The 27,300-nt window shown below is 39.2% G+C and overlaps 1 protein-coding gene across 3 annotated transcripts in view; it reads left to right on the forward strand.

Moving 5' to 3' along the window:
* Positions 1 to 27,300, forward strand: part of CHCHD3 (coiled-coil-helix-coiled-coil-helix domain containing 3) — a 276,934-nt gene that overhangs the window by 196,751 nt on the left and 52,883 nt on the right. For 2 of the 3 annotated variants that reach the window (XM_011359541.2, XM_011359542.2), the window contains exon 6: positions 22,956 to 23,026. In XM_011359541.2, coding sequence (XP_011357843.1) covers positions 22,956 to 23,026 — 71 coding nt within the window. Of the gene's footprint in view, positions 1 to 13,170; positions 13,378 to 22,955; positions 23,027 to 27,300 lie in introns of those variants that run through there. The other variant, XM_023530310.1, reaches the window with a different exon arrangement.

Consider the following 27,300-nt stretch of genomic DNA (forward strand, 5'->3'; position numbering starts at 1 on the left):
ATTCTCATTGTTCATTTATTCTCAAATCAGTAATGGTAAGAAAGTATTATATGTTCATGATATGTTAAGGAATTGAGATATTGACTTATTTAACAGATTTCTGGTAGTGAACTTTCTTTATCTGTGGACATTTTTAAAGGGTGAAATGTTTGCTGATTTGAGTTAGGAAGTGAACTAAAATTTCTAAAGTGTACATTGTCATAAACCTACCTTGTATGTTCCTCAGTCAGTTTGTCGATTTCAGGAGTGACTGTCCTCCGATTTCTTCCCATCTGTGATTTAAAATACTTTTAATTTGCTTGGATTTGTTTGTGGACTTTTGAAAAATAATTATTGCTTTAACTGACAATATTTTTATTAGTTTTCTTAAACAAGCAATTTAGCACACTTGCTATAATTTAGAACTTTTGAATGTCTTTTTATTTTCTTTGCTTTCTTTGTCACCCTGAGCTATTTACGAGGCTCATTCATTCCTCTGATGTTTGTTTAGAGTGAACTATGTGGCAGGCTCCATTTTAGGCTCTGGGGACATAGCAGAGAGGAAAACAAAACAAAATAAAATCCTGTTTTCATAGAGTTAACACTCTGTTAACATAAGACAGTCAATAACAAATATATTTTATGTCAAGTGGTGATAAGTCCTATGAAGAAAAATAACATAAAAAGGGGAGAGAAAATGACAGTGTGTGTCTATGTGTTGGGGGGCGGAGGTTGGCATCAGTTAGAGATGCTGTTTTATATAGGGAGGCCTTGGATTCGGTCCCATCTGGGAAGGGACGCGGACGCCAGGCGTGAGCCAGGCATGAGCCAGGCCTAGGCGGAAGAGCCTTCTGGTAGGTACTGTTGAACATCAGGTGCCCAAATCTCTTGCCTTGTTTCCATGCCATTTATTGCTCTAGTGTATTCTTCACTATCTTTTCACAAAGTGCCAGGTTTGCTTTTCGAGTACACTGTCAGTCTGACCAAGCCCGGCAGACGGTGCTTATTTTGGTCTATGCTTTGTTAGCAGATCGGTTCTGTGTTGAGTTCAAAAGGCACTCTGATTTCAAGAACGGTTCTAGTCCTTGTGCTCTTAGAGAATTGGTAAATAGGCACTATGGATCCAGTAGGTGGATATCGAAGTTTTTTTGTTTTTTTTTTAATTCCTTATCAAATGAAAATGTGCTCACGAGTCTCCCCGTGACCTTGCACTCTTTTCCTCGAGGCCCCCGAGCCCCGATCCAGGTCAGCATTAACGATCCTACCTCGCCATTTGGAACACTTATTGTGAGCGTCCCATTTGCTCACACTGTGCCATGCAGGTGGCACGCAGCATTTCATTTAACCTTTCTGCTGTTCAGGACTGTTAGCTTCTTTTTACAGGTGAGGGGAATGAGGCAGAGTAATAGTGCTCAAGGTCACAGAGGTAATAGGTGGTAGAGTCAGGATTTGAACCCTGGCGGGCCAAGCCCGTATTCTCAGCCTCTACACTGGGCAGACTCATTGGAGGTGAGAGTTGGGATGAGGCTGAATTAGACACAAAGGAGCGAAGGACGCCTCTCTGGCCTAAGTGCCCCTACCCAAAGCTAAACACCATGTGGATTATCCACGTATATGTTTCGATATTAGGTAAAAACTTCCTCTCTGAACACACCCATGGATTGAAAATGTTTTGTCTGTCGGCAAGGTTGACAGATCTGTTTTCACTACCTCCATGTTCCCTTTCCTGATTTCGCTGAGCCTATCAAAACATAAAAGGCCTGATAGCTACTGAAGAAAGGTACTGTTAGTACCTTTCTTCTGCATACCGAGTCTCCAGCTTTGGGGCGATTTGCTTTTTCCTCTTTTGCTTGGTGTCTAATACCCCCGCTGCCCCCCACATGAAACTTTCTGATCGTTCTGTCCACATGCGGCCTCTTTTCACGAGGCATTTTTTAAATATAGCTATTTGGAAATCACTGTCGTAGAGTTAATATTATCTCTGGAGCCAGACTGCTTGTGTTCAATCCTGGCGGTACCATGGACAAGTTCAAGTGGTCTGTTAATTATTCAATTTCTTTGGGCCTCAGTTTCCTCCTCTAAAAAGTGGAGATAATAGTACCAACGCGATGGCGTTATTGTAAGGTCTAAATCAGATAATAATCAAAGTATATTGTAATGACTGAAATATTCAGTTGTTAACAGTATAAATTATGGTCATTATAAGGATTAAACCCCGTTTCTCAATTGTGGGTGAATGCCTTTTTTCATTTGAATATGCTACAATTTAAATATAAAGGCATAAGCAACTGTTGTAAATAGTTTTTTCTTTCTCGTTTTCTCTGTAATATAAAATATGGTAACATACCTGCCAACTTGCCACCTTGAACCACCCACACGGCAGTTTAAAAAATTTCTCATATCCTGTTTAATATAATGTACTTTCTGGATCTTCCTATTATTCAAAGCAAATCATTTTTATTTTGAGAAAATTACAGCTTTTAAAGTTTATCCACATAGAAAAACAGAGGATGGGTAGATATTCTTTATGCTTTGTAATTCTCATTGTTCATTTATTCTCAAATCAGTAATGGTAAGAAAGTATTATATGTTCATGATATGTTAAGGAATTGAGATATTGACTTATTTAACAGATTTCTGGTAGTGAACTTTCTTTATCTGTGGACATTTTTAAAGGGTGAAATGTTTGCTGATTTGAGTTAGGAAGTGAACTAAAATTTCTAAAGTGTACATTGTCATAAACCTACCTTGTATGTTCCTCAGTCAGTTTGTCGATTTCAGGAGTGACTGTCCTCCGATTTCTTCCCATCTGTGATTTAAAATACTTTTAATTTGCTTGGATTTGTTTGTGGACTTTTGAAAAATAATTATTGCTTTAACTGACAATATTTTTATTAGTTTTCTTAAACAAGCAATTTAGCACACTTGCTATAATTTAGAACTTTTGAATGTCTTTTTATTTTCTTTGCTTTCTTTGTCACCCTGAGCTATTTACGAGGCTCATTCATTCCTCTGATGTTTGTTTAGAGTGAACTATGTGGCAGGCTCCATTTTAGGCTCTGGGGACATAGCAGAGAGGAAAACAAAACAAAATAAAATCCTGTTTTCATAGAGTTAACACTCTGTTAACATAAGACAGTCAATAACAAATATATTTTATGTCAAGTGGTGATAAGTCCTATGAAGAAAAATAACATAAAAAGGGGAGAGAAAATGACAGTGTGTGTCTATGTGTTGGGGGGCGGAGGTTGGCATCAGTTAGAGATGCTGTTTTATATAGGGAGGCCTTGGATTCGGTCCCATCTGGGAAGGGACGCGGACGCCAGGCGTGAGCCAGGCATGAGCCAGGCCTAGGCGGAAGAGCCTTCTGGTAGGTACTGTTGAACATCAGGTGCCCAAATCTCTTGCCTTGTTTCCATGCCATTTATTGCTCTAGTGTATTCTTCACTATCTTTTCACAAAGTGCCAGGTTTGCTTTTCGAGTACACTGTCAGTCTGACCAAGCCCGGCAGACGGTGCTTATTTTGGTCTATGCTTTGTTAGCAGATCGGTTCTGTGTTGAGTTCAAAAGGCACTCTGATTTCAAGAACGGTTCTAGTCCTTGTGCTCTTAGAGAATTGGTAAATAGGCACTATGGATCCAGTAGGTGGATATCGAAGTTTTTTTGTTTTTTTTTTAATTCCTTATCAAATGAAAATGTGCTCACGAGTCTCCCCGTGACCTTGCACTCTTTTCCTCGAGGCCCCCGAGCCCCGATCCAGGTCAGCATTAACGATCCTACCTCGCCATTTGGAACACTTATTGTGAGCGTCCCATTTGCTCACACTGTGCCATGCAGGTGGCACGCAGCATTTCATTTAACCTTTCTGCTGTTCAGGACTGTTAGCTTCTTTTTACAGGTGAGGGGAATGAGGCAGAGTAATAGTGCTCAAGGTCACAGAGGTAATAGGTGGTAGAGTCAGGATTTGAACCCTGGCGGGCCAAGCCCGTATTCTCAGCCTCTACACTGGGCAGACTCATTGGAGGTGAGAGTTGGGATGAGGCTGAATTAGACACAAAGGAGCGAAGGACGCCTCTCTGGCCTAAGTGCCCCTACCCAAAGCTAAACACCATGTGGATTATCCACGTATATGTTTCGATATTAGGTAAAAACTTCCTCTCTGAACACACCCATGGATTGAAAATGTTTTGTCTGTCGGCAAGGTTGACAGATCTGTTTTCACTACCTCCATGTTCCCTTTCCTGATTTCGCTGAGCCTATCAAAACATAAAAGGCCTGATAGCTACTGAAGAAAGGTACTGTTAGTACCTTTCTTCTGCATACCGAGTCTCCAGCTTTGGGGCGATTTGCTTTTTCCTCTTTTGCTTGGTGTCTAATACCCCCGCTGCCCCCCACATGAAACTTTCTGATCGTTCTGTTCACATGCGGCCTCTTTTCACGAGGCATTTTTTAAATATAGCTATTTGGAAATCACTGTCGTAGAGTTAATATTATCTCTGGAGCCAGACTGCTTGTGTTCAATCCTGGCGGTACCATGGACAAGTTCAAGTGGTCTGTTAATTATTCAATTTCTTTGGGCCTCAGTTTCCTCCTCTAAAAAGTGGAGATAATAGTACCAACGCGATGGCGTTATTGTAAGGTCTAAATCAGATAATCCATGTGAAGCACATAGCATAGTGCCTGGCACATAGGTGCGTGTCAATGGCTGTTAGATATTACCATTAACACATCTAAACTCCCTGGAAGATTCTACATGAGTTTAGGGTGGAGGTTGTGTGGTATAGATTTTTGTATCCCTCTCTTGTAGTTCCTTATATATATGGTAAAGCATTAGAAAGAATTTATCTCTATAAGGATGCCTTCAGAAAGACTTTTATTTAGATAGAATAAGTGATGAAACTAAATTGAAAGATCTTATTTATCATCCTTTGTTGTTTAGTAGAACCTGTAGGAGTTGCTAACCTTTGACCCACCCCTAAGGAACCTACACTACTTATTATCTAAGCTGCTTGCATAAAACATAACACAAATAAGGGAAACTCTAGCATCCATATCATTACAGCTCAGGTATAATTTTCTTATTAATTAAGTACCCTCTTTCTGTTGACATTAACTATACTGGGAGGGAGAACACAGATTAATTGTTGGAAAGATATACAGCTGTGTTCCACTGGCTTCTAAGCCGTGGTTGAACAGTCAAGGGTGCTTTTTGTCAGGTTATCAGGCACATTGCTGCATCACTCTCTTCCGTGAGTTCACTGACTGTAACTAATGCTTTCCTAATATCGAAGATATCTTCTGGATGCTAAACCGAGGCTCCAGGGTCACAAGTGAGCTGATCACTGTTGCAGTCTAAATATCAATGCACAGAAAAATGGAGCTACCTGGGTGCTCTCAGATTAGATTTAAAAGCTATTTAGAAAAAATGTCTGTATGAACACTTAGCAAAAATATATTACTGATTTGCAAAGGTAATATTCTTCCTTGCATTTATACTCTTTCTTATTCCCAAAATGATTCACTAGGACTCGAGCAATATTTTAAGCAATATTATATCGAGAAGGCTGGAGTTCTCTAAAGTACAAACTCTATCGAAGTGGGCAGAAGACTGAAAATCAGTTTTTATTTGCATTTGCTTAACCAGTACTGGCACGATACTAGGCTGTTCGTGCTTTGTAGAACTGAGGACTAAACCCCAGATAGTTGGTATCAGAATTAAGATTAGGGAAGGGCTGAGATAGGTCAGCTGCTGGAGGGGTTGGGTTAGTGGCTGACAGCTTCAACAGAACTTTCCACTGAGTAATATTGTTTCTGCTTTGTGTCAAGAACGTAAGGTATATAACACCTTTTGTATAACAAAAGTTGGTTCAAAGGAAGTGAAGGCAAAGAAGAAAGGGAAAAAGAATTGAAAAAGACTTGAAGACATCTGTACTCTAAATGAGCTACAGCATCCTGATTGGAATGATTTGCGTCCCAGCCTAGAGTATTGTAGACAAGAGTGCCAGCTCTGCTTATGCAGTGACACTGCTTCAGAGGGACAGTGAGGTATCCCATGACCCTCTGGACCAAACAGTCTTTTGGCCAGGGTGAGTTAGTTGAACCTCTAAATGACATTCTCTTCCTTTGTGATCCTTTCAACAGAAAGATAGCCTAACTTTTAAAACAAGGACCCTGAGGCCCAGAGAGGTTGGTCACAAGCATTCAGGCCACTCTGGGGAAGCGACCCTGTCAACCAGAAGTCTTCAGCTCTAAAATAAGCCGCCTTGTGGGGTACACCAGTCTTCTTGTCACTATCGGAGTTTTAGGCGGAATGAGAGTGTCACTGTCAGGGACGCTGCGAAGCAGATTTTTGCAAAAGTATTTAATGACCTGTTAGGGCCCTTACAACGTCAAATTCTCTGCTTCTAGCTCCAGTTTCATTGGTTTAATAAGACAGTGTTCTCCCCCTAGCTCCTCACAGCGATGAATCTTTAAAAGCATTTTGTTACATTTTCTTTTTAAAATAGCCATTAGCTTTGCATCTCAGATACTTTACAGCAGTACCATGTGTATTTGGTATACTGCACCAGATTTGGAATTTCGTTCACCAGCTAATAGCCCACAATTTCAGTTATATACGAGATGGTAGTTTGGTGAAATAACATTGCCGCTCCTCACTAAACCGCAAGCTCAAGAAAGCTGCTTGTCGCAGAGAGACCCTCATTTCCCCAGCTGTCAACCTGACTGATATTTTAATTTTTCTGCCCTGTATAAAACTTCAGTCTCTTATCCAATAGATAAATGAATGAACCCCCAGGAAATGCAGCAGAATGTTTCTGTTTGCCAGTGCAATAAATGCAGAAGCTAATAAATGTCTACTTCCATCAGGAGGAGGCATGTAATGAGTAAATGATGAGAAAAAGAATTCGGGGAAACAAATGATCCATCCGATCTAAGATGACAAACAATTTCTTAATAACTTGGCCTCTAGTTGGAGAGAGGGCTTTCACCAGGCAGGGAGCGCCTGTTGAAACTAAGCCCAGCACAAGGCCATTTACATCCAGCCGCTGATGAATTTAGTCTGGTTACATTTGGGTCACACTGAGCAATAAGCCTCGATTTCAACCCGACCTGGTTATTGCAGACTTTCTTTGCTCTGTAATTTCTGTGAATGTGTGCTAGGAAAAGGAATCATTTCAGAGCCTAATTCACATTACTTACCCCAGATTACATTTACATTTCACATTTGTCTTCTTAATAAAGACCTTTTCAAAAGATCCAGTCTCTTTCCCTGGAGATGTGTTCATATCACAGAGGTTTCACAAAAACGTCTTTTCTACAGGGTGAGTCCGCTGTGCTTTAAAGCTTGTGTAGACTCCAACTTTCTCAATCCCCAGGATCTGCCTTTGTGGCAACTAACAGAATCCAACTCTCTGTCCCTTGTGGACGGCCACAGTCTTGCTCACGGGCCTTGTCTGGAAGGACTTATAGTAGGCAGAAGGCACAGCGTGGTTAAGATGCAGTGAGGGAGGGAGGCCTTGGAAGGAGAGCCACGTGGGAGCCAGGAGAGAGACGCCATGCCAGACCGAAGACCGTCTGATGAAGTGCATTTTATCATCGCCCCTTCGGTGGGTCTTTCTAAGAAACTTCTCAGAAAAGTCACGTGGAAAAGATTGGCTACCAAACACCAGCAGTTTTTAGGGACAGATTTTCATGAATATTTCTAGAAGAAGACTATCAAATTTACTTACTGGGTCTTCCATAATTATCTTTTCTTCCCCATCTTACTCCTTACCCACCTCACCCCCCCACACACTTTTTTTTTCTTACAAGACACATTCTGGCATGTTTTAGTACCACACGAACGAATACATTTCTGCAGCAGAGGAGTGAAACTTTTGCCTAATACTAGGATTTAGGGCCATAATGCAGGAAAATGTTAATGAGTCATCAGATAAAAGCTAGACAGAGGCCAATACTGCTGGGCTCTGGATGCACTTGGCAGCCTCCGTATGCCTTAGAGATGCTGGAATCCTGCACAGTGCTTTCGAAGGGAGAGCCATTATACCTGAAAGCTAAGACTTTTCAATGTGCTTCCATTCACATGCATATTTCTATGCCAGATCTTTGAAAAGGCCTTTCCTTTGAAATACAAAAAAGATAAACATGTCTTTGAAATGTATAGGTAATCCCTTTGCCACTTTTGAAATCTTTCTCCATTTTATATCTGAGATTTTTTAACCCTTAAATTAAGACTGACTTTTCTATTCACCTGAGTAGCTCTGTACCCGTTGCCAGCATTTGAGAGAACCATGTCACAATTATTATTAACATCTGAGTTGGGCTCAAAATCGGTGAAAGGAAATTAAAACTTGAGATAAGTGTTTCATCTGCATCAGATCTTATTTTGCTGGGGTATTGCAGTTCGCTCTTATGTGACTGACCATGGAGGTATTATATTTATTTAACAAAGAAAACAATGAATTTGTCAAATACTGCATAGAGTATCTATTGCTTTGTGTTGAAGAAACTATAGACATAAGGTTTTACAACCCTGGACTTGGGTCTAAGACCTGGGCCATTCAGTTCTGGTACTTGCCACCTATGGGACCTCAAGCAAATGCGTAAACTTGATCGAGCAAACCATTGCTGGTAGGTTAAATGAAGACATTAGCTTCTAACCTTACTCTCTCCTTGGCTGGTTTTTTCCAAAAAAAAATCTGTTAAGATAAGTGGTTGCTTCCTAACCGTATTTGCCGTCAGGATCTGCGTCTCCTCTGCCTCCCAACAGTGTCAGCTCCTGCTCCGACAGACTTGTGTACACGAGTGAAGGTGCAATCGATCCCCAGAACCTGAGCTCTTTTCGAGATGCTCCTTCATACGAATATTACACCCCTGTGGCTTGTAAGCGCTGGAATCGCATAACTACTTTTTAACCCTTTTTCCTGTTTAGAAAAAAAAAAAAATGCAACTCGCTGCCAGCGTTAATTTAACATCACGCATGGGAATGCTATGTTTTCCAGCATTTGACATTTTCAGCGATCGAGAGTTATTATATTTTGTAAATGGAAATACCACTCCTAAAAACAGAATGCTGTACATGGAGTGATGTCATTTGTTTCCAAAGACTATTGGTATACCAGAGCAATGCGAAAATAATAAAAGTGAGACATTTCAAGGCGTGCTTTGGGGGTGAGTTTGGGACTGTAATTCGAGAATTATCTCGGTAAATGCAGCTGCAAGCGCCGTTGGCGAGTATTCTTGGGGCAGACGGGAAATGGGCTAAAAAATATTCCCCTCAGCTGCTAGTACCTTGCTCTTAGGTTGTCAGTAAATATTTGAGTGAACAAATAATGAACACTGACCCATTTAACAAACAGCAGAAGAATTTCGGAGACATCAGGAGTAAGATGGATTTTAACCTTTATAATTTAAAATCGATGTTACCCCTCTTTTAAAATTAATCCATACTGTCTGATCTGTATTGGCCTTGTGGATGGATTCATTTGTAGCTTGTGAAAATTGTTTTGTCATATTTTTGTTTTTGAGAAGAGCCGGGTCAGTTTTGAATATTATTAGAAACTGTGTTGTAACTGCCCTTATTCTTAAATCTCTTCACCAAGGACTAAAATGTAAAGGAACTTGAATATTTCTTTTCTCCTCTTCCCTCTTCAGGAGAGATAAAAAGCCTAAACAACTGCTGTCTTTCCATAGTATGGGTGATCTATTACTTATTTTAGCTCTCTTCTGTGATTGAATATTTATGTCGCTCTTCATTTTTAATATTGTAAACTCTGATGCAAAAAATTTTAGTGAAATTTTTATATACACCCATAATTATTTCAGATATTTCTAGAAATGAAACTCAAAGTCAATGAGCACCCCTCATTAAGGCTTATAGCTCATAACTCTGCTGAGGTGTCACAATTTTTTCATCATCTTACTCACTTAGAGAGATGTGTGCGATTTGGGATTCTGAGCCTGTCTGTGGCCCGTATTTTCTGCAGCGTTGGAAAGGTATTACCTCTGAACAAATAGATTTGATTTAGTTTGGGGTTGCTGCTCAGCTGGTGCCAAGAAGCAAAGAAATCAACTTTATCAAGTCTGTGGAAGAGTTCAAAGGTTTGCTCAGTTTTCAGGAAGGTTTTTCTTAAGTAGATTTTCTGCATCAAAATGAGCTATTGGTATAGGGCTCAATTATATTTTAAAAATTCAGGTGCTAGGCAGAAAGAAGTGGGAAGAAGGCAGACTTTGTCTCGGTCTCTCCAGCTTCTTCCGTCAGGACCTGTTTCTTCCCTGACACTTCTTTGACCTCCCAGGGATTTAATTTTTACTGTACACACTTATCTTTTTCCTCGGGAAGCATTAGTGTCGCTCCCACCTGTTTGGTTTTGGGTCCCTGTTAGGCAGTTAACTGATAATAAGCCAGAAGGTAATAAATGGATTAGTTTAGAGTTTCTCTACCTGGGTTCCAAGGAAATGATCTCACAGGTCCTCTGTGTGAGAATCTTTAATATTTCCATTTTCTGTTTTATGATTTTGGTGATTATTTCTATGATTAATATAATTATATTTTAAGTCAATAGGATGGACCTTACAAGTTTGAGGAACACGAGGCTAGATGACAAAACTTACTCCCTCCCGTGGCATTCCCATGGTAATGTGGAGCTCCTGGAGGCTAAAAGGACTCAAAACTAAAGGCAGTTAACCTCTGTACTGTAATGGGTTAGTTCCTATTATTTTCCCAACTAACCTTTAACGATGTCTTCACTCTTCCATCCCTAGGGCCCGCCCCTGGGCCTGGCCCATGTTAGCTCTTTAAGAGTAACTGCTTTTGAATGAATGGATTTTAGATTGGCCTGCCATAGGGCTGGAAAAGGAGGTGAGGTGGGCAAGCCAGTGTCATCGAAGGGAGCATCTGTCGTAAATCCTTCATATTATTACTATAAAATTGTGGATGAAGGTATTGTTTACAGATTTCTTTCTAGCCTCTGGTTTTCAAGAGAACATGGTGTGTGTGTGTGTATGCGCGTGCACTTCAGCACATGTGCCGAGCTAGTACAAGAAAGTTTGTTAGATTTACAAAGTTCCATTCCATAGGAAATGGTAGACCAGCTCGGGTAAAATGGAATGCAAGCCTGAGATGTGTTGGAAATGTGACGCTTTCTGTAGATTGCCATCCAGTAGATGTGCTGTTAGATGTGCATGTGGCATCACCTCACCGGGCACTTCCCAAGTAAAACTTATGACCTTGAGAATGAATGTCCCATTACACAGCCCTCAAGGAAACACAGGTTCCTGTGCTGGTAGCATGCAGCAATTTAGTTACTATACAGGTCTTGCAAGACATCATGGTACATTCTCATGCTAACCCTTCCGATAACTGTGAAATTGCTTTGTCTTACCACTATAGAGGAAATAGTGAGACGCACAACCGTGCCAAGAGCAGAAAGTTTTCAGGTGTGTAATACAGAAGTCTTAAAGGTGAATGTGGAAAGGTGAGACTGTTTTATCTCAGGTAAAAGAGCTACACACGTTAGAAAGATTTAAGAACTTTTATTGACATTACTATTGAAATGAATAGGAGTGAGAAAAATGAATATATTATATTTAAAGTAAATGGGAAATCCTATTATAAGCATGGCAGGAAAGGGTCAAAGAGTCACTTTCCCAGTAATATCTAGATGTCTTTTTTTTTTTTTTTACACACGATATGAATTTAGGCGTAATGCCTTTTGGAAATTAAGGTATAATTAGTTTTCTTATAAAATGACACAAGCCCTTGTAAAAACTTAAATTGTTCTAGAAGGCTATTAAATAAGAAGGAAAAGTATCTCACCCTCACATCCCTTTCCAAGGGTACACAGCTATATATTGCAGAGCATCTCTTGGTGTATGTATGCATGCATGTATACGTGCCATTTTATAAAATATACTATTCAAATTATTTTACAACTTTGTTTTTCGTACTACTTGGACCTCTTTCCGTCCACGTCGTTACAAGTAGATCTCCTTTATTTCTAAAGGGGTTAGAATAAAGTTTTACAAGTAGAGAGTTCTCTGATACAAAGCTCAAAATAGCTGACAGAAAATCGAGGGAAATTAAAGGGAAATAAAAATACAGCTAACTTAAGAACTGAATATGAAGGGCAGTTAGGTACGTCAGAGAAATACAGGGCTTTAGAGATAGGTTAGAACCACCTTTTAGGGGAAAAAAAATCAATATAGTGATCTTACGGCACTGTAATTATTAATTATACACTTATTTGTGTGATTTTAATATTTATGTCTGTCTCCTATGGTATGCCATAAACTCCATAAAAGTAAGGCCAAGCATTTTACTTGCTCACTATTATATTGCAACTTCATGGCCTAGTGTCTGGCACAGACCTTCAGTATTTGATGAATGAAGAGAACTAATAAAAGGAAACAGTATGCCAAATGCCTGTTTGGTGCAGTGTATTTAAATTGCCCAGATGAAGAAACTGAGGCATGGCATAGTATAAGTAATGTATAACTAATATAACCTGCATAGTGGCGAGGCTGCTAGTGAATCTAAGATTTCTCTTCTAAATAGAAAACTAAATCAAGAAAACAAATCTTGAGACTAATTAGCGAAGTTACTAAAGTGCCTGGATTAAAAACTAGAAATGCCAGAAGCAGCTCTGAATAGCTCTGTATGTTTATATATATAAAAGAAACAGTAAAGATGGAATGAAAGGGTAATTACAAAAGCAGTTTATTAATTTCATCAAGGCGCCCAGGAGACAATGGGGTTTTTATGAAATGTGGCTTCTTAGAGATGGTAAGATTTGATGCTACAGTTAAACGTGGCTTTAAAAATTAAATTCTTCTTTTTCTTAGCTGGAAAAGGAGAGGGGGCAGAAGGAAACAGATTTCTGACCAGTAGAAGCACAGCGTCACGGCAACGGGAAAAGCTGCTCCTAACGTGTCATTGCGTTTGACTTTATTAAAGTTTTTCATGAGGTGTACAAAAAAAGCTAACGTATAGGGCTTAACAGGTTTAGTTCTGGTTAATTTGACTCTAACTATCATAAAGATAGAATAGCTTAAATTAGAAGTTTGTTTTTCTTATTTAATAAAAGTCTAGAGATTGGCGTTCAGGCCGGCATGGAGGTTTCCGTGTCACCAGAGCCCCAGGCACCTATTGTTTCACTCCTGCATTCTAGCACGGGGTTTCTCTCTTTAAGGTCAACTCATGTTCCAGGATGGCTGCTGGAGCTCTGGCCATTGCATCTACATTACAGCCTGGCCAAAAGAAAAAAGACAAAAAGAGCCAAAAACATTCCCTGCCAGCTGAGGTCAGCTCCCTTGACGCTCCCTTGAGGTCAGCGACCTGGAAGCCCCAAACAACAACTCTGCTCACGGCTCAGCCTAACTAGAGCAAAGCGGGAATTTTAGTTCGATTGACCATATATCTAGTTTAAAACTGGGGTGATCTCAGAAGGAAGGAGAAATATCGGGATAAGCTACCAATGGTCTTTTCCAGGGAGATCCTCCATTTGTCTTTACTATTAGAACTTTATAGTCAGAAGTTTTGATTGGTAAGAAAAATTTATTATCAATCACTGATGACACAGTTTAAAAACTAATAGAGCAGAGGAAAAACTAACATATACTTATGGATGTACACAAATAGTTATTGCAAGAAATTTAGGTATACTCGGGATGAATACCTGGCTTTTTGAGTTTATTGCTTACACAAAACAAACAACATCGCTCAATGTTAGAAAAATAGAAATGCAGTTTGAATCCATCTGCTCTACGATCAGGTTTGTGTGTAGTCGTGTAGATAATTAATGGAGACCCAGGCTCTGAGGGTGGATTGGCCGGGGAGCCAGGGGTTGTTGGCGGGAGCGGTATTGCGACCGAGAACCTCTGACTTCCACAGGGAGAAAGCCAGGCTCTGTTGCCAAGCACTGAACTTACGTTGTCTCAATGCAATCACCCTCAAAGATCAAGTCCTCATTTTAGATGTTAAAAAGTGAGACTCGGTTTAAATAACCCAAACTATTCCTTGGTATACCTTTTGGAAACGGAATACTGAATCTGATAAACCACGACTCTGAACCACTGTCGGCAGTCTGCAAGCTCGTTAAATGCTAGCTTTGATTTTCCTGTCTTGTAGACGGCATTCTTCTGGGCAGGGGGTGGAGAGGGGGGAAAGAGATAAAAGGAGAGCGTCCAGGGACAGTGGAGTCGAGACTGTGGGTTTAAGGAGTGCCAGGAATGAAAGGTTCTTTAAGCTGCCAACTACTCCCTTCAAGGGCCACTTTTCTCACTGAGAATTATCAAATTCTTTCCACTGCTCTTCTGCTCACCTATAACAGGAGTACAGGGAAGGTAAACTCAAATTAGCCAGCAGGCTTTCTGATACAAGGTTTGTCAGGAGAAATACTGAAACCACTAGGTCAATTAAATTTAGACCATTAGTAGTGTTTTTTGTTGTTGTTTTTTTGTTTGTTTGTTTTTGTTTGTTTGCTTTTTTAGATCCCATGGCTATTAATATGGATGTAGTAAAAATTTAGTTACATTGTGAAGTCAGTCTCTTGATTTTGTCTGATTCTATAAAAAGATGGGAAGCTTGAACTCTCTTTGGTCACCTAAAGCCATTCAGTAAATAACTGTTTCAGGGCTTCTGTGCCTGAAATTGTATCCGTGTTGCATCTGCAGCATTTAATTGGGTCCCAAATGCTTAGCTCTCATCTTGGGGGAAATGTACTTACCTGCATCTGGCTGGTTATGTATGATAACATAGTTCCTGGGTGAGGGTTATAACAGAGAGTATTAAGTAGTTGGATTCAAAACAGACTTTTTTGCAACAGGAATTCTCTTATTGAAATTGTCCAAAGGAAGACTTTTGTTGGTGTTTGTACACAGTAGACATTTGTCTGAAAGAGCTAGCCAGCTAGAGTAACACTTGTGTTTGGGTGGATTGTAGGAAGTATGGGGACCTGCAGTTGTTAGCGGCAATTATAGATCAGTGGCAATCAGAAAGAGGAGAGCCACGCTTTCAGCCAGTCTGCCTCACATCCAAGGTCAAACTTGTTCCTTCTCCCATTCGCTCTTGCTAGAACATCAGCAGAGTTGCCACATCCTTGAATGGACAGTGAATTACGGGTGTTGTTATTCTCTGAGAAATAGTGTAAGGCTACCAGAATTTAAATTGTACCTCCGTATGATGTCCATGTGAAGCATTTTATAAAAGAACTGACAAGAGCTAGTTAACAAATTTTTCTTGTGACCTTTTTGATTTCTTCTTTTCTTGTATGCTACAGGTGTGACCATATTAGTTATAATAGATTCAGAACCTGAGAAAAGATTGCAAGAATACTGTGTGTCGTGCATGTTTTCTTTTGATCTAATTTAGAACATGAAAACAGATCCTTTTCGAATCTAGCAATAATGTGTGTGTGCATGTGCATTTTAAAATATGCTTTCAAAGGGAGACTTTCTGAAAATGGAAAATGGCAGTGTATCACACATTCAGAAACCTGGGCCACTGCCAGTCCAAAGAAATTGGGAAGGATGCCCATTCTTGTTGATACCCATTTCCTTCCTACACTGTCGAAAAACTTTGGTTTTGGGTATCAGAATATTAGATGGGTAAATCCCCCCATACCCTAAATTAGAAGTTTAAGGGAGATTGGAAAGAATACTTACATCTAAAGGCAGCCACGCTGTTTTGTGCATGATTTTGTGCCGTCACTACGACTCTCTGTGGCAGGTGTGATAAATTGGCTCAATAAACACCAATTCCAAACTCTTTCTCTTTCTTTACTCTAGAAGCGAGAAAGCAAAAGTACCGCATTTCCCAGCCTCTCTTGCAGCCAGGGTGGTGCGTGATATAGAATTCTGGCCAAAGAGATGTGAGTGGAAATCTCTGGAGAGGCTTCTCTTCCCTTATTTACCTTCCCCCTCTTCCTTCCTTAGAGCATGGGCAGGATAAATGGAGATGCAGTAGCTCTCTTGAGACCATGAGGATGAAAGCCAAGTGCTAAGGGCGGTTGAGAAGAAATACAAGAAAGGACCTATTTATTTGATGATATCCCTGGCACCTGCATCAGCTCTGGGTTTCTAACATCCCGACTTCTTATGTGAGAAAAAGAAACCCTATCCTCGTTTAAGCTCCTATTTGTGGCTTAAACTGTTATTGTACTATTACTGCAATCGAACACAATCTTAAGCGATATCCATTTCCTTTTTATGTGGCAGAGTAGACCGAAGTGTTTGTCACTTCGTAGGAGACATATAATAAATGCAGTATTCTACTTTCTCCTTATATTATTTCATTTACTTTAAACTCGTCTCTGTCCCATCCTGTTTTAAATAAAAGCAAAAGTTGGAATGCAATTTAGAATTAATGGTGTCACTCTAACATTATTTCAGTAAGTTTTGTATGTCATATATTTTGCCAAGTGCTCTAAATATGATGACGAATGGGATGAGATCCTTGCTTTTAGGGATCTTAGGGGCTAGTTGGGGAGACCACACATATCATATTGTCAGTACAGTGTGGTAAATGCTTTGATAAAAGTTCATGGTGCTATGAGAACATAGAGAAAGGGTATGAATCAGTTCGCTTTTACTGTCTAACAAACTACCCCAACCTTACTGGCTGAAAGCAACCAACATTTATTTACCTCATGCTTCTGCAGGTCACCACCTTGGGCTGCTAACTTAAGATCTCGGCTAGGCTCTCTCTTGCTGCGTTGGCTGAGGTTTGGGTGGTCTCGGATGATCTCAGCCAGGATGACTCAGAGTCAGTCTCTCCCTCTCCAGCCTGGGCTTACTGACATGGCACCCAGGCAGGGTTCCAAAAGACGCTGACGTTTGGAACTGGCACATCATCACTTCTGTCTATTTTGTGGGCCAGAGCAACTCACAAGCACAGCTCAGACTGAAGGGTGTGGAAAGACTACCTTTTCATGAGAGAAGCAGCAAGGTCATGTCACCAAGGGGCATGAATACAGAAAAGAAGAAAGAATTATGGCCAGTTTTAAAATCCACCACAGGGCTCTGCACAGCAACAATTTTCTTAAACAGATTTAAACACTTCAAGATAACTATCCTACTCTTTTTTATTAGCAATTCATAAAAAGTGATGCCATTAGTCATCATCAGTTCTGGAATCATTTTTCCATATTGCCAATTTCTACTCTTTCCTTATCTTTTGAACGTTTTAAAGATAACTCATAAGAAAATGTTGCTCTGAGGAAGGAAAAGTTGCATGTTAGGAGGTGCAGGATTGAAATCGTGGTTAGAATTTTCTTTACTCCTGTGTTTCTCGTGGACCATTTAAGGGAGATTCAGTTCCCTCAAGATACCCCATAATTAAAAGGTTCCATGAGCAAATCAGTTTGAGAATCATGATGGACAGTGTTTCTTATCTTGGAGATTTACAATGCATAGTAAGAATTAAGACCCCTGGCAAGTCCTAGCATTAAATTGCTTTTGCTATTCAATTTAGTTAATTGGATTTCGTTGGTGATAAGGTCAAAAATTATTGGTTTGATTTTTATATAGCTAGTAGCGTCACTATATATGTGTGTGTGTGTGTGTGTGTATTTTTTTCATAGCCATTAACATTCCCAGCACTGCCCAGCTATTGTTTTCACAGTTCCCATTTATCCTAAGAAACAGAAAAATAGGACAGATGAACAGTGTAAGCAAAATTCCATGATGATTGGTTTAATGGCAGCAAAGATTTTTGTGTTTTAAAGATTTAAATTTTCATTAAAATGGCTTTTTAAAAAATTACTGAACAGTATGTACTTCTTTTTACTGTTTAAATAGTTTTTAGTAACATTCTAGCAATGCTCACTATATATCTCCCCAGGTAGTATTCCAAGAGCCTTACATGAATTATCATACTTAATACTCCAAAGAATCCCGTGGGGTCAGCATTGTTACTCTCTCCGGTTCTAGATGTCGGGGCGAAGTGACATGTCCCATTCCACAAGGATGAAGCCATCGTTTGGCAGTCTGGCTCCCAAGTGCATGCTCTTCACCACCACACGTTCCACTAAGACTCACTCACGTGAATGCAGACGGAGGGCTGTGGACAGCGTGTGCATGTTTTAAATTGTGTACAATGGAGCATTCAGTCTCTCCAACTCAGTTCGTTGCCTGTGTTTTTAGTAAATGGTCCCTAGTGCCTTAGATTGGAACCTATTTTAATATAGAAAATGGAAATGACTATTATTTCCAATGGTGACAGACACATCTCCCAGATCTAGAATTATGTTGTTATTTTGGAGACAGTTCACCTCATAGCAACTCCTGTTTTACTGTCTTTGACAAAGAAAAAGACAAGCCTTTATTAGATTTTTGATAGTGCTAAACTGTCTAAAAGATATTATCATTCAACTTTGAATTTACAAGATCTACCTTTTCAAAGAAAATCTTGGCGGAAAACTTGTCTTACGCTTAAAACAAAAATCTATGTTTTAAAGGAAGAAAATAATAAATTAAACTTTTAATATTTGATTTAAATAACATTTACCCTGCCACAAATCCATACTACCTAACTAGACGAATCATGTCAAGTATCTTACCTGATGTTGCTGCTGTAAGAACCTATGCAGAATGAATATGAATGAAGATATTTTTAAATTGTATGTTTTAAAGGACCTTACAGGTTTAGAAACAATATGACCATACATAAAGCGTGATCATTTATTGAAAGTCCAGCCTGTGAGATATCACGGGCATCTTTCTCCACCTGTTTGTTATTGTTGTTATTCTCTTTTTAAGATTATCTGACAAGGTTGTTTCTTCCACATCCTACACAGTAGCCTATCAACAAAGTCTGGAAGGGTATATATCTCATCGTTTTATGTATGGCTATATTTATATACATAAGTATATATAATCTCTGTCTTTTTAGGGAATAGGAGTGTGGATGTTACTTATTTGAAGTGCAGACCACGCAGGTCTTAAATCTGGCCATTAGAAAACGATCAGACAAAAGTACAGCTGATGTAAATGTGTACTACTACAAACTGTAGGGTTGATTAAATAAGAGCAAACTTAGTTATAATGATGAAAGTAAAGTAACTAGTTTATAATTAATAAACGCCAATAACCAAAGCCACCTTTCCAAAAAGTGTGGCATTTCTACTAACTGTGAGTGCCTGGTCACTGTGGGAACACCGCGGTGTTGGTGGACAGTGTGTGAAGCCAGAGTTGGGGGCAGTTTGGAGTCCAGTTTGGTGGACGGCACGTCGCTTGTATGGTTTACGACCCAATAATGGCAGATAACGTCAATCTAATCATGAGGAAACATCAGACAAGCCCACATCTCAAGTCACTCTACAGAATATCTGACCAGAGTTCTCTAGGAGTGTCAAGGTCATAAAAGACAAGCAAAGACTGAGCTTATCCAGATTAGAGGAGCCAGGATGACGAAATGTAATGTGGGATCCGGGATCCAATCCCTGAATAGACAAAGGACATTAGTGGAAAAACTGAAGAAATCAAATGTCTGTAATTTAGTTACTGCTGGTTACTAGTATTGTAGCATTGTTAACTTGTTAGTTTTGGTCATTGCACTATGATTATCTAAGATGTTGACATGAAGGGAAAGAGGGTGTAGGGTATATAGGAACCCCCTACTATTTTTGTCTTTTTTCTATAAATCTAAAATCATTTCACAAATCTAAATTTATTTTACAATACAAAATTGAAAAAAGAATACTTTTATTTAGTAACGTGTGGACATTCTGCAAGAGCTTAGCATTCAAGAATATGTACAACATCTCGACTTAGCCAATTCAGCATGTACCCTCCACACATGCTTTCATGTTCTAGCCACACTCAATCATTTGCTGTTTTTAATTAGCTTCTTTTGGGGGGTGGGGGAGGAATACAGTTTTTGTATATATCACAAAATATTTACAACCAGGGTAATAAATCTCATTTTCAGAACACCTCATTCTGAAATTATATGTAGATTATATATACTTATGTATATAAATATGGCCATACATAAATGTGAGCATCTCATTTTCAGAACACCTCATTTTAAGAAATAGAACACTATAGTGAATTCCTTCCAGTGGCCTTCGTCTTCTTTTGTCCCCTGCCACCACCACCAAACTGTCACCACTTGGAGATATTCAGTGGAGTTTGCTGTTTGCTAATCGTATTTCATTATTTTGCACTTTTCCAAATTCAACATAAATTGCACTGCTCCAGATCATATCTGCAACTTTTTATTGCCCCTTATGTATGTCTAATTCATTCTCTTTCACTACTGTAAAGATTCCCACTGTATGAATACTTAGTATTTATCCATTCTCCTGGCAAGCATATTGAATGTGTTTTTGTAGACAGAATTTAATCCATTAAGTATTTACTTATTCATTCAACAAAATCCATTTTTTTTCCATTTTTTCTTAATGGTTGTTCATTTTTGAAAGTATTTTATGAGACCAAAAGAGATCTCTACACTTTCTGAATTCCAGTAACACTGTCCACAACTTTTAATTTAGCATTTGTGCCCTTCCGTTATACCTATTTTTTTTTCTTTTGTATTAGATGGGAAGCTTCTTGAGGATTAATTCCCCAAGATGAACTTCGCTGGCGTAATAAGAACTTCATTTTGTTGAATGAATAAGTAAATATTCGAATGAATTAAACTTTGTCTCTATGCATGCAGATCTTGGACGTATTTGCGATTATTCCCTCAGTTACATGGTGTTGCCTCCTGAGGACTTTGCTTTGTTAGAAAGGTTTATGCAATGTGGGCAACTGGCCACCGAGGTGGACACATGGAACGTAAATTAAGCCTAAAACTTTAATTCGAGAAATTATATGCTAAGTTTGCAACATAGGTACAGGTTTTTGTGTGTGTGTGTGTTTAACATCCCAGGCAAAAGTTTGACAAAATCAGTCACGTTGTCACCTGCCTTTGGCATTACACAGCAGAGGGAGCTCACTAATTTATATGACAGCAGAACCCTTGCCTTTGTGAATCATTCTTGTTAAAAAGCTTAATATTTGCTTCTGATCATTTTGAGTTTGTACCCAGAATGCAATTGCCTAAATTAGTTCGTTCCTTTAAAATTGTTCCATTTGGATGTTGATCTTACTCTGCAAAAACGTTTAACAGGTCTCACAGCTCTCTTGCCTATTTTATTTGATTTCTGCGACAGCTTTGGCAGATCTAAGCATGTCTAGTATCATCATCCCATATTTTACGGGTTAGGAACACTGGAAGGAGAGCGGGGGGAGGATGGAGGACCTGCTCAAGGTCACAGAACAGAACCAGAAACCAGACCCTTCAACCTAGTGCTGGCTCTTTCCGGACGTGACAGTTGCAATGCTTAAAATAATTGAAAGTATTAATCAAGACATTACTGCTTTGCCAGCATTTTAATAGATAATTCAGGAACATAATGCTCACTTGACAGTTCATCATAATAATGTGGGGAGTTTCTCATTAGTGTTAGTGGTAGATTAGTAAGTGCCTTTTTACTGCCCTCTTTGTTAGAAGGGTTCAAAGAAAACCTTAAACCAAACATTGCGAAAGAGTATGTCATGCCCGGCTGGTGTGTATTTTAAAGGAAAGGAAAAATTTTAAAGTTAAACTGATAGGAAGGTGTGACACAGCCTAACGTTAAAATAGCTGAGGAGACAAATGGCTTTTTGATAGCTCAAGACCTACTGAAGAATTGAAACTTCTCGGTATTTGACTAGTGCAGCTGATCGCTCAAAGTGCAGTTTTCAAAAATGCAGAAGCAGTACGCTAAGAATATTGTCTTCATGTCAGAAATGCACTTTTGTACTTGAAAATGATAAAAAATTACAATCGATCCTTACAACTGTTCTGTTCATCTTTATTGATCAGGTGCAAGAAAGATAAATCGCAGCCCAAATAAGATTATAGTAAATGTTAGCATCGTAGGGGACTCTAGGTTGATAGAGAGCCATTCATCATCTCAAATGGTGACCTGTCCATTGCTCCAGCCACCCTGAGTCGGCTGTCTAATCACATACCTATTGATTTTATCTACATCCAACAAACCTGGATGTGACTGTCATTGGACAACCCAGATTGTTAAATGCAAAGAGGTCACTGGTGTGAAGAGGATTTCATTTTCATTTTCTCACCGACCAACAATGATTTATGAAAAAATAAACTACCCCAAGTCACGCATATGAAACCTGAGTGATTAGAGAATGAAGGTGCACAATAGACCACTGTATTGTGTTTTTGTTTTTTGTGCTGTGGTGCATTTGGCAGGATATTTCATTGAGTTTGAAGGCTCATGGGGTCATTGAGGCCGCCCCTTGCAGTAAGAGGTTTCAAAGTGGCCAGCCAGAATGGATTATTTTTAATTTTGCTGCACTAGGAAAGGCATTATTTTGCTATTACGACTTGATTTATGTTGCTTATGTGTACATTCTGTAATAGTGGAAATGTTTTTTTGTGTAAAAATTACAAAAATCCACTCCCTTGTTCTTACTTATTAATTTCTTATAAATGTTGATACTTCTGTGGTCATGCAGAGGTGACTGAATACCTTCTACTCCATAAGGAATCCATCTCGAAGGTAAAAATACAGTGTAAAAGGAAGTGATCCTTTAGCATCCTAGGTAGAACACGAGAACAGTAGGCACATGTGATACATGTGAATTTCATTATTCGATTTCCAGCAACCTTTGATCGTATAGTGGTAGATTTCCAAATAAGGGGGATCTAAATAATCCTTCAGAAACGTTAGGAATTTTCTCAAAAGGATCAAATAATGATGAAAGTTTACCCTGTAATTACAACTTGTATGCCAACAACTGTACTCTTATTTAAGTGGATACCTGTACATGTGTTTTTATAAATACCCATACCATGTATGCTAGAAATCTTCTACTGCTTGAGGGGGTGAGACAAGATCTTATGTATTTTCTGTCGTACATCTTGTACACGTTTTGTCCTCTGGGAAAGTGAAAACTCTGCTATCTTTATCCACAGAGCTCAGAGTTCTACAAAGTCACCACTGAACAATATCAGAAAGCTGCTGAAGAGGTGGAAGCAAAGTTCAAGTAAGTTTTTATATAGTAATAATTATTTACTCTTCTCGGAAGAAGAGAGTTTGTTATGCAGCCCTTTGGAATACTTGGAAGTATGTTTTCGTGATTGAGATGGATCCATGTTCCCTGCCATAGTAGGATTCAAATGCAGGGAAAGGTATTTGTCCAAAGCTTGTTACAACTCGATTTTATGAACTAAGGGGAAATTGAAAGCAATAGTAATAGAATTTTCATTTGGAAAAATATATAAGATCAGATACCCTTGTTTAGGAAGGGGATGTTAAATTGCTACCTCTGTTAATAGAAACGTAGAAGCCGTTCACTTTTATATAATAAAATAATGGGCATGTCCAAATTGGGGTATCCTCCTTTGTCGTGTTCATTTCTTCACATGTGCCTTGAAAGCATTTAAATCGCAGACTTTACCTTACCCTTGATTATGAAGGGGTTGTTAAATTGCCACCTCTATTAATCCTTGAAGTGTTTAAATGAATGTGCCGTAATTGATGGACCAGAGTGTCCATGACCCATAGCCTTGGACTTTCCTTTTGCTGCCAGTTCTCACATTAGGTAAGAAGACATCATTCAGAATTTTCCTGAGTGTATAAATAGTTCTATTGTGTAACCTCTGTGAGTAGCACATATGTAAATTAGCAAAGCAAAGTAAGGTGTTGTGACAGATTTTGTTGAGAGATTGCATTGGGTTCTGACCTCCTTCCTTGTGCGCGTTTATAAGCATTTGATAAAATGATTAAACCCTAAGGTAGAACGTTGTTGCTTTCTGCTATAGTGCAATTTTTGCGGTAATAGATATGGGTGTTATTTTAATATTGATCGAAAAAAACGTTTTGTTTCATATTTTTTAAAGAAGGTTTGAGGTGTGTTTCAACAGACAAAAAGCTCCAGTCTTCATTAGTGAGTTATCTCTTCAGGGGCAGCAGAGAGAGACCTACGCATGGAGCACGAATCTCACTTAAAGTGTTTCATGTGCCATCTTAAGAATTCAGGTATAGAATTGGATGTAGACTTGATTTTCAAAGGTACTCTACACATGTATTTTTATGGTTTTATCTTTCCCCTGATGATAAAGCAACATTTTTTTTTTTTTTAACCTTTTTGTCTCTATACTATGAGAATCTTTGACTTGGCACCCTGGGTATTCTTCCTCATCGTAAGATAATAGCTATACAAATAACTAAAATTTGAGGTAAATTAAAGGAGATCAGTTTGGACTAGAGCGATCTATGAAGTAATTAAAAAAAAGAAGATATTTTAGATGAGGCTTGAAGAAGCGTATTGATGGAAAGGGAAGTTATTCAGAAGAAAAATCCTGCTCTGCAGTTAGTGGGTGACAAATTAGTTAAGATCAGTGGTTTGATTCAGAGAGATCAGTGCAGGATCAAGTTGAAAGTGTCGGCAGGGTCATTCATTAGTTGTTTGGCTAAGAGGTCGGGCTTCATTTAGCAAGACGTCTTTGGAAGGTATTTGACTGGGGAAGCACCCCGATTTCCGGGCTTCTTGAGGAATATTAACCTGACAGTAGATGTGAGGTTTGATCGGAGGCATGAGAAACAAGAACCAGAAGTACTAGATGACAGGTCCCTGTAAGTGAAAGAGCAGAGAAAGACATGAATTAGTGATGGGAGAGTCTGCTAGCGCTGCCGTAACAAAGTACCACAGACCGAGTGGCTTAAACAATAGAAGTTTATGTTCTCACAATTCCGGAGGCTGGAAGTTCGAGACGAAGGCGTCAGCAGGGTTGGTTTCTTCTGAGTCCTCTCTCCTTGGCTTGCAGATGTCTGTTTTCTCCCTGTGTCTTCACGTGGTATTCCCTCTCTGCATCTGCGTCCCGATTGCCCCCTCTTATAAATCACATTGGATTAGGGCCCACCCTAATTAATGACTTCATTTTAACTTAATTACCTCTTTAAAAATCCTGTGTCCAAATATACTTTCTAAAGTGCCATGCGTTAGGACTTAAACATATGATTTGGAGGCAGGGTTGGGGGGAGACACAATTCAATCCATAACATGTGGATAGAAGGGGCAAAGGAGAGTTTAGCAGATTTGAAAATTGATGGAAGCTAGATTTTATAGAAAGAGGTAAATCTGGTATTGGCTGAGAAGAACCTGTCATCTGAAAACATGCCCAGCTGCCATGACATTTAGCCAGGGCTAGCCTGCTGGAGAATGAGCATAAAAATAAATGTTATAATGGCTTACCTTCTTCAAGATAACATGGACTTATGGGTTACAGTTAGTTTTAAGAAGAGCCTCAGCGGTATTATCTCTGTTATCTTTATAAGATAGTATTCTTTTTTAGATCCTACCCTTCTTCGATGTAGTAAAAGAATTTGGCCTTTCCCAAAGAGAAATCTGGCCTTTGTACCCAGCTCCTAGGAGGTGACCTCTAAACCCTTGGAAGTTCCCAGGTGATAAAAATAGCTTATTAGACAAGATGGGCCCCTTGGGCCCTGTAGTATCAGCCCAGCCTTTGGAGGAGTGGGGCTGGAGACTGAATTCAACCACGTGGGCAATTAAGTAAGCAAGCCTCGGTAATGAGGCCCAGATGAAACTGGACACTGAGCGTGGGGTGAGCTTCTCTGGTCGATAATACTCTGTGCATATTGTCACACACCAATACAAGGAGCATAGCACGTCCTGAGGACAGTAGGAACGGCATTTGGAACCCTCCTACGCTCTGTCCTATGTGTCTCTTCCTTTGGCTGATTCTCTGTGTCATTTTCCATAATAAGTTACAACTGAGTTCAATAGCTCTCTGTGAGTTCTGTGAGTCCTTTTAGCAAATTATCAAAGTTTAGAGTGGGTTGGGGAACCCCTTGAACTTGAAGGTGATGTCAAAGTGAGGACAGTCTTGGAGACTCTGCTCTCAGACTTTCTAGTTTGGCTAACTCCGGTACAAACTAAAACCCTGTTTTACATACTGCGAATGGCTTTTAAGAGCTAGTTTTTCAGAGTAGCTTTCATTATATAATTTTTTTTCCCCCAGCTACCTGCTAGACTGAGCTTCCTAGAATATTGTACTTTGATTTGCAGTGAGTTCATTAGCTTCATACCTAGGAAGTGATAGTGCTTTGGCTGTAAGAGGTTTTCCATCTTCGAAGGCACAGAGATTACTTAGTGGAACTTTGTTTCTCCTTAGGAATTTTTCCATCTCAGATAATCACATAGCTTCGGTCTTTTGCAAGGCAGTATACTATAGTCTCTACGTTGCATGACAGCTGATCTCAGCCGTCTCTCTTAGGCAGCAAGCTCTGAAGAGCTTTGAAGAATATTTAGTTCATTTTTTTTTTTCCCGATGGAGGGTTCCTTTGGGTGCATCTTGGTTGCAGGAGCCAGAAGCTCTTAAATTGCAGTTTTATTCACCTGATAGGGAGTCACACAAAATCACCATTAAGAAAGCTAAGAGCATTTGAGGCTGCACATCCCAAACACCAGTCACGTTGATGCATTCTGCCATGGTAGCAACTAGGATTATTTCAGGGGTGCTTAAATATTAATGACACTTCAGTCCCTCGGTTTATAGTTTTAGCAGTAAACCATTAAAACACTTTAGATTTAATGGAATTTTTTTCCCCTACTTTATCAATACCTCATTCATTCCTAGAGCTCCTGTGTGGCTCTTTGCTGAGCTGCATTTGAAGCTATGAGGGAAACAGGGTCTTACCAGCGAAGACCTTAAGAGTTCATCAGAGGAGAGCAAGAGGAGGACCGAATTTTAAAATAGAGCTTTATAAAAATCCAAAGTTAGATCCGCTGTGATAGGATAATTGCATCCCTAATAAATGTCAGGTTATGAAAAATACTATTGAACATTTATTTCAGTGGGAATGAAATAATTTGGAGATGAAGAATTTGTGCTGTTTATTTTTCTGCAAGAACTTTTTTCCCATAGCAGCTTTAAAGTTTTAGCTATAAAACCCCAATCACTAAGCAGATCCACCATTTTTTACATCTAGCTTTTATTCAAAAGATAACCTTTCCTTTTCCTAACCCAATTAAAACAATGTAATTAGCACTTCGTATCATCTTTATCACCTTTTGTTATTATCTGTTAAATAGGGCAACGGCTAGTGCTGGTTTCTGCTTATATGATGCTAGGATCAGGTTACAGTTCAGCTTCCTGAAATGTTCTGTGTAAATCCTTATTTTCCATGTTATAGGTAATTAATTAACTAAAATATTATACTAAATAATGTTACATTGATAGTGCTTAGCATAGGTCTCATAGAAGGTAAATGCTCAATAAATATTAGATTTTGTAT

The sequence above is a fragment of the Pteropus vampyrus genome, unplaced genomic scaffold (genome assembly GCF_000151845.1).
Source record: "Pteropus vampyrus isolate Shadow unplaced genomic scaffold, Pvam_2.0 Scaffold48, whole genome shotgun sequence".
Classification (NCBI taxonomy): domain Eukaryota; kingdom Metazoa; phylum Chordata; class Mammalia; order Chiroptera; family Pteropodidae; genus Pteropus; species Pteropus vampyrus.